This window comes from Ips typographus, linkage group LG2, assembly GCF_016097725.1.
Source record: "Ips typographus isolate SLU linkage group LG2, UJ_Ityp_2.0, whole genome shotgun sequence".
Lineage (NCBI taxonomy): Eukaryota > Metazoa > Arthropoda > Insecta > Coleoptera > Curculionidae > Ips > Ips typographus.
This window is the reverse complement of record NC_138423.1, coordinates 23,004,031-23,008,279: the sequence shown is the minus strand read 5'-3', so window position 1 is coordinate 23,008,279 and position 4,249 is coordinate 23,004,031. Positions and strand designations below refer to the sequence as shown.

At 35.3% G+C, this 4,249-nt stretch overlaps 1 protein-coding gene across 3 annotated transcripts in view; it reads right to left on the bottom strand.

The window, feature by feature from the left end:
- LOC145724374 (arrestin homolog) overlaps positions 1 to 4,249 on the bottom strand; it is a 40,983-nt gene that overhangs the window by 24,649 nt on the left and 12,085 nt on the right. For all 3 annotated transcript variants that reach the window (XM_081972629.1, XM_081972631.1, XM_081972630.1), the window contains one exon: positions 4,109 to 4,226. In XM_081972629.1, the coding sequence (XP_081828755.1) occupies positions 4,109 to 4,226 (118 nt within the window). The remainder of the gene's footprint in view (positions 1 to 4,108; positions 4,227 to 4,249) is intronic.

Below are 4,249 nucleotides of genomic sequence, written 5' to 3'. Positions count from 1 at the left end.
TTCCTTTGTTTATCTCAAAGTTGCCATATACACAATTTTTGTTTTCGTATATAAAAAAGGGCAGTTATATTCAGAATTTCAAATAAACATAATTGTATGCAAACGATATGTGTCGCATTGTTCGATGTTACTGCGCCAAATTCGGTAAAATAACTAGGAAAGAGCTTTTTGTTGTAAAATTACTCTGTCACTTTGGGGATTGAGGGTTTTACGCGGAAATCGCGTAATAGGGAAATGTTTTAATTAAAGTTCGAATTTAGCCTGAAAATGGCCTATTTTAATTGAACGGTCAGACCATTCATCATAACATTGTTATTGTATCGGTTACTGAGTCTAATTTACAAAACGAGTGTGAAGGGTTTCCTATAATTGCATCAAACCGTAAATCATTCTTAATGGAACCCATTGAGATATTAAAGAACTTTAAAGGCGTGATGAAAAAGGAGAGAGTTGAATTCTGCACTGGATATTTCTATGCGCAATAAATCGGCCATTTCATATTATTGTCCATTTTGTCCTGTCCGGTTCCTTGGCGTACATGATGAATTTATCGTTCTAATATGCCTCACGGCTCAATAAACCCGAATGTAGTCTATAGTGTATCGTTTCGATGCGTTTATCGAGAAACAATATTTTACTACAGGGTGGCTGATGAATATTGCCGTTCTACTACGGTTAAACAAAAACAGCAACTCAAAAAAGGTTCAAATATGACGAAAGGAACTGTAAGGAAGAATATTTATAAGAATCCGTCAAAAGTGTCGAAAATGAAACATCCTGTCTAGAAGTAGAATGAAAAGTTTCAGATTGATTTGCCTGAAATTTAATTCTCGCTAAGTAAACTAACTCGAGACGTGGACTCTGAAGATCAGGACGATGAACCAACTGGAGGCTTTCGAAATGTGGCTTCACAGAAGAATGTTTCGTATTCCGTGGACACAACATGCTACAAACGAGAATGTACTTCGAAGAGCAAACACCAAAAGACATCATATCTTGGACATATTTTGAGAGATGATAAAGTAATGAGGACTGTACAGCTTTTGCCATGGTGATCGCCAACGTCAGGGAGATCGGACAAGGCACATGAAATAAGAAGAAGTAAACTAAGTGAATGTACAGGGTGTTTCCTAAATATTGGTTCTAAGGGCTAAATTGTTTGCAACACACAATACTGTGGCGTCATGTATTATTAGAATATATTATGAGTACATGCGCCTCCATACCTTCGGCGTTTGATGTCGAGAAATTGTTTATCGATTTCCGCGCCAGTTTGCTACATTGATCAGGCACAAATCCGCTTCGTCACTAGAAATTACGCGTTCTCTGTCCAAAATGCACGCTTACTTTCCAAAAAAAAAGTGAAATATCGCTTCATCCCTTATTGCATTGCAAAATAGAAAAACCGTTATTAGTTCCAGTCGAACGGGAGATGAAATCCGCGAGGGAAAAAACTAAAATACGGTCGACCAAATTCCTTTATCCGATAGCTTTTCTTTTTCAATTCGCTTAAGTTAGCACCTCTGGGCGAATTTAAAAGCAATTTGGAAAGAGGCATGTCGAGTTTCACATTCTGGCTGCCAATCGACCCACAAAAAGTAGCGTGGATCAACGGAAAAAATCTGATTTAAAGGTGAAACAATTATGTAGAATTGTTCTTTGTTACAGTACAGTTCTGAAATCTGTCAATAACCTTTTAGTGGCGTTAGTACTGTTTACATTAGTTATGCAACCATGCATACCAAATGCATCGCTTGATTGTTTGCTAGGCAGATTGATTCATTCACGTGACTAACCTAACCCAGCTTTTTATAGCTGTCAACTAGGGATGGGATCGTAAAAACTCTTGGTGCATTCATATGTCAATTGTCATTTGTCAAATGAGGAAGTTTTTTAATTATCATTTGTTAACAGCTTGAGTCAGTGACTACTATTTTAACTATTTTTGAACGTCAATTGTTGCAAATTCCATTTTTTGTGGTCCCGTGACCGTTTTATTTAATTTGAATTTTGACATTTTTAACATTTTCAAAACTGCATTACTTGGGATCACGTGACTGCTTTAATCATTTCAAAACTCATTTTTTCCAATATGAACTTTGACAGCTTTAATTCGACATCCCAGCTGATAATAGTTATTTACGTAACAAGTAGGATATGAATGTTATGAACGCACGCATGTGAAAATTTGCACGACGAGGCCGCAGGCGCATTTAATGATTAATTTAAAAAAAAAATAAAAATATTTCCAGCAACTTGTAGGCATGTCAACATCTGGCATTAATTTATCCAATTGCAAAGAGTTTACCATTAATATTTATCCTAATAATAATTGAGTTTTCATGTAATTGTATGTCGTTTTTTTAATTAAAAAAAATCTAACTAAAAGTTACTTTTAATATTAATATTAACAAGAAGCAAGATAGTGGAGGCAACAGAACTCCAGATGTACAAACAAATTGTTCACCGATTATTAACGCACTAGTGCGGTAATAAAGGTCATTATGACACTGAAAATAGTGCGAAATTACGATATTATGTAACTGTTGTAGATAAAATGTATTAAACATCATTTTTTTTATTTTGTTGACATTTGAACTTTGACAGTTGCAAATTCAATTTTATGGGTCACGTGACCGTTTTATTTATTTTAAATTTTGAAAATTGAAAACCTGACTGTTTAGTTGTTTTACTGAATTTCAACTTTGACACTTTACATTTGTCGTTCCGCACCTTTAAATTTGTATTTATCAGGGTCACGTGACTGTTTTGACTATTATTTCGAAACTATATTCTTTAAATTTGAATTTTAACAGTTTGATAGAGTTGAGCATTGGTTTTTATCAGGTGTCAAATGTCAATAAGCATTATTATGTCATTTTTAAACTCAATTTTCTTAAGGTTTGTTCGCAGAGCCAATTTCTGACTGGCTTCCAACTCAGAAACAGTAAATGTCAAGTTTCATTGGTTGAATGCTCACGTGACTATGACATTTTCTGACTTGTGGCCAATTTGTTCTATTTTTCTGATCACTAGTTACTATTAATTTGAACTTTGGCAGATTTACTTTTATGGCCCAGCAAATTTTCAATTTCAATACTGTAATCATTAGGGTCACGCGACTGTTTTACTTTGAAACTAATTTTTTTTTAATTTGACAGTTTGACAGAGTTGAGCCCTGTCAGGTGTCAAATGTTAATAAGCGGTTATTATTAATATAAACATGTTTTATTCCAAAGCCAGTATGTCTTTAAATAACACTGTGATTTGAACAGGGCCAGTTGACAGTTCTGTCATAAATGTGGTATTAGGGTCATCTGTCAAACAGGCTGCTGACGCTGCACCGGGGTGCATATTTATGGTAATTCGGTGCAAACGAATGCACCCGGTGTTTTCCCATCCCTACTGTCAACTAATTAAACTATTAAAGTTACATTGGCGACTACTACTACTGTTGTTAGATGGTTTTGTCTGGCTTTAAATTTTAAGCCTTGACGATGGCAGAACGTTGGTTGCTATACTCGTTATTTAATTTCAAAAGACTTTGATCAGAACGTAACATACAGGTGTGGTAAATCCAAAACCGACCATAGGAAAACCGTGTGACTGACAGAGAAACGTAGATAATTGCATGCGTGGGACAAAGACAGTAAACGAAAAAAAATACCAAGTAGGCCATATTTTCAGTACGCCGTGTCGTTTGTTGTCGACCGTCAAAATTAATTTTGTCGACGGTATTGGATTTTGGCAACAGCGTACTGAAAATATGGCCTACTTGGTATTTTTTTCGTTTACTGTCTTTGTCCCACGCATGCAATTATCTACGTTTCTCTGTCAGTTACACGGTTTTCCTATGGTCGGTTTTGGATTTACCACACGCTTTGTAATACAGGGTGGTTAAAATTGAGTGCATTAATTTAACTAACTATTTTTCTCTAAACTTTCCTTATTTAACTTTTTCTATAATTTTCCAGATCCACGTAGACTCCACTCTGGAACACACTGCATACACTTTCCAGATTTAATGATTAAAAACAGTTTTTTTTCTATTCTGTCAACTTCAATGACAGTCTTCCACGTTAAAATCCATTTTTAAAAACTAATTTACCTGTAATGGAGTTGTGCCGTACATTTGATGCTGGGGTGGTGGATAAAGTTGCGACAAGCACATGACAGCCTCATTACAAAACTTCAATCCCATAACTTCTTCGTCTTCGCGTCCATACCTGAAAGTCGCACTCAATTTTAA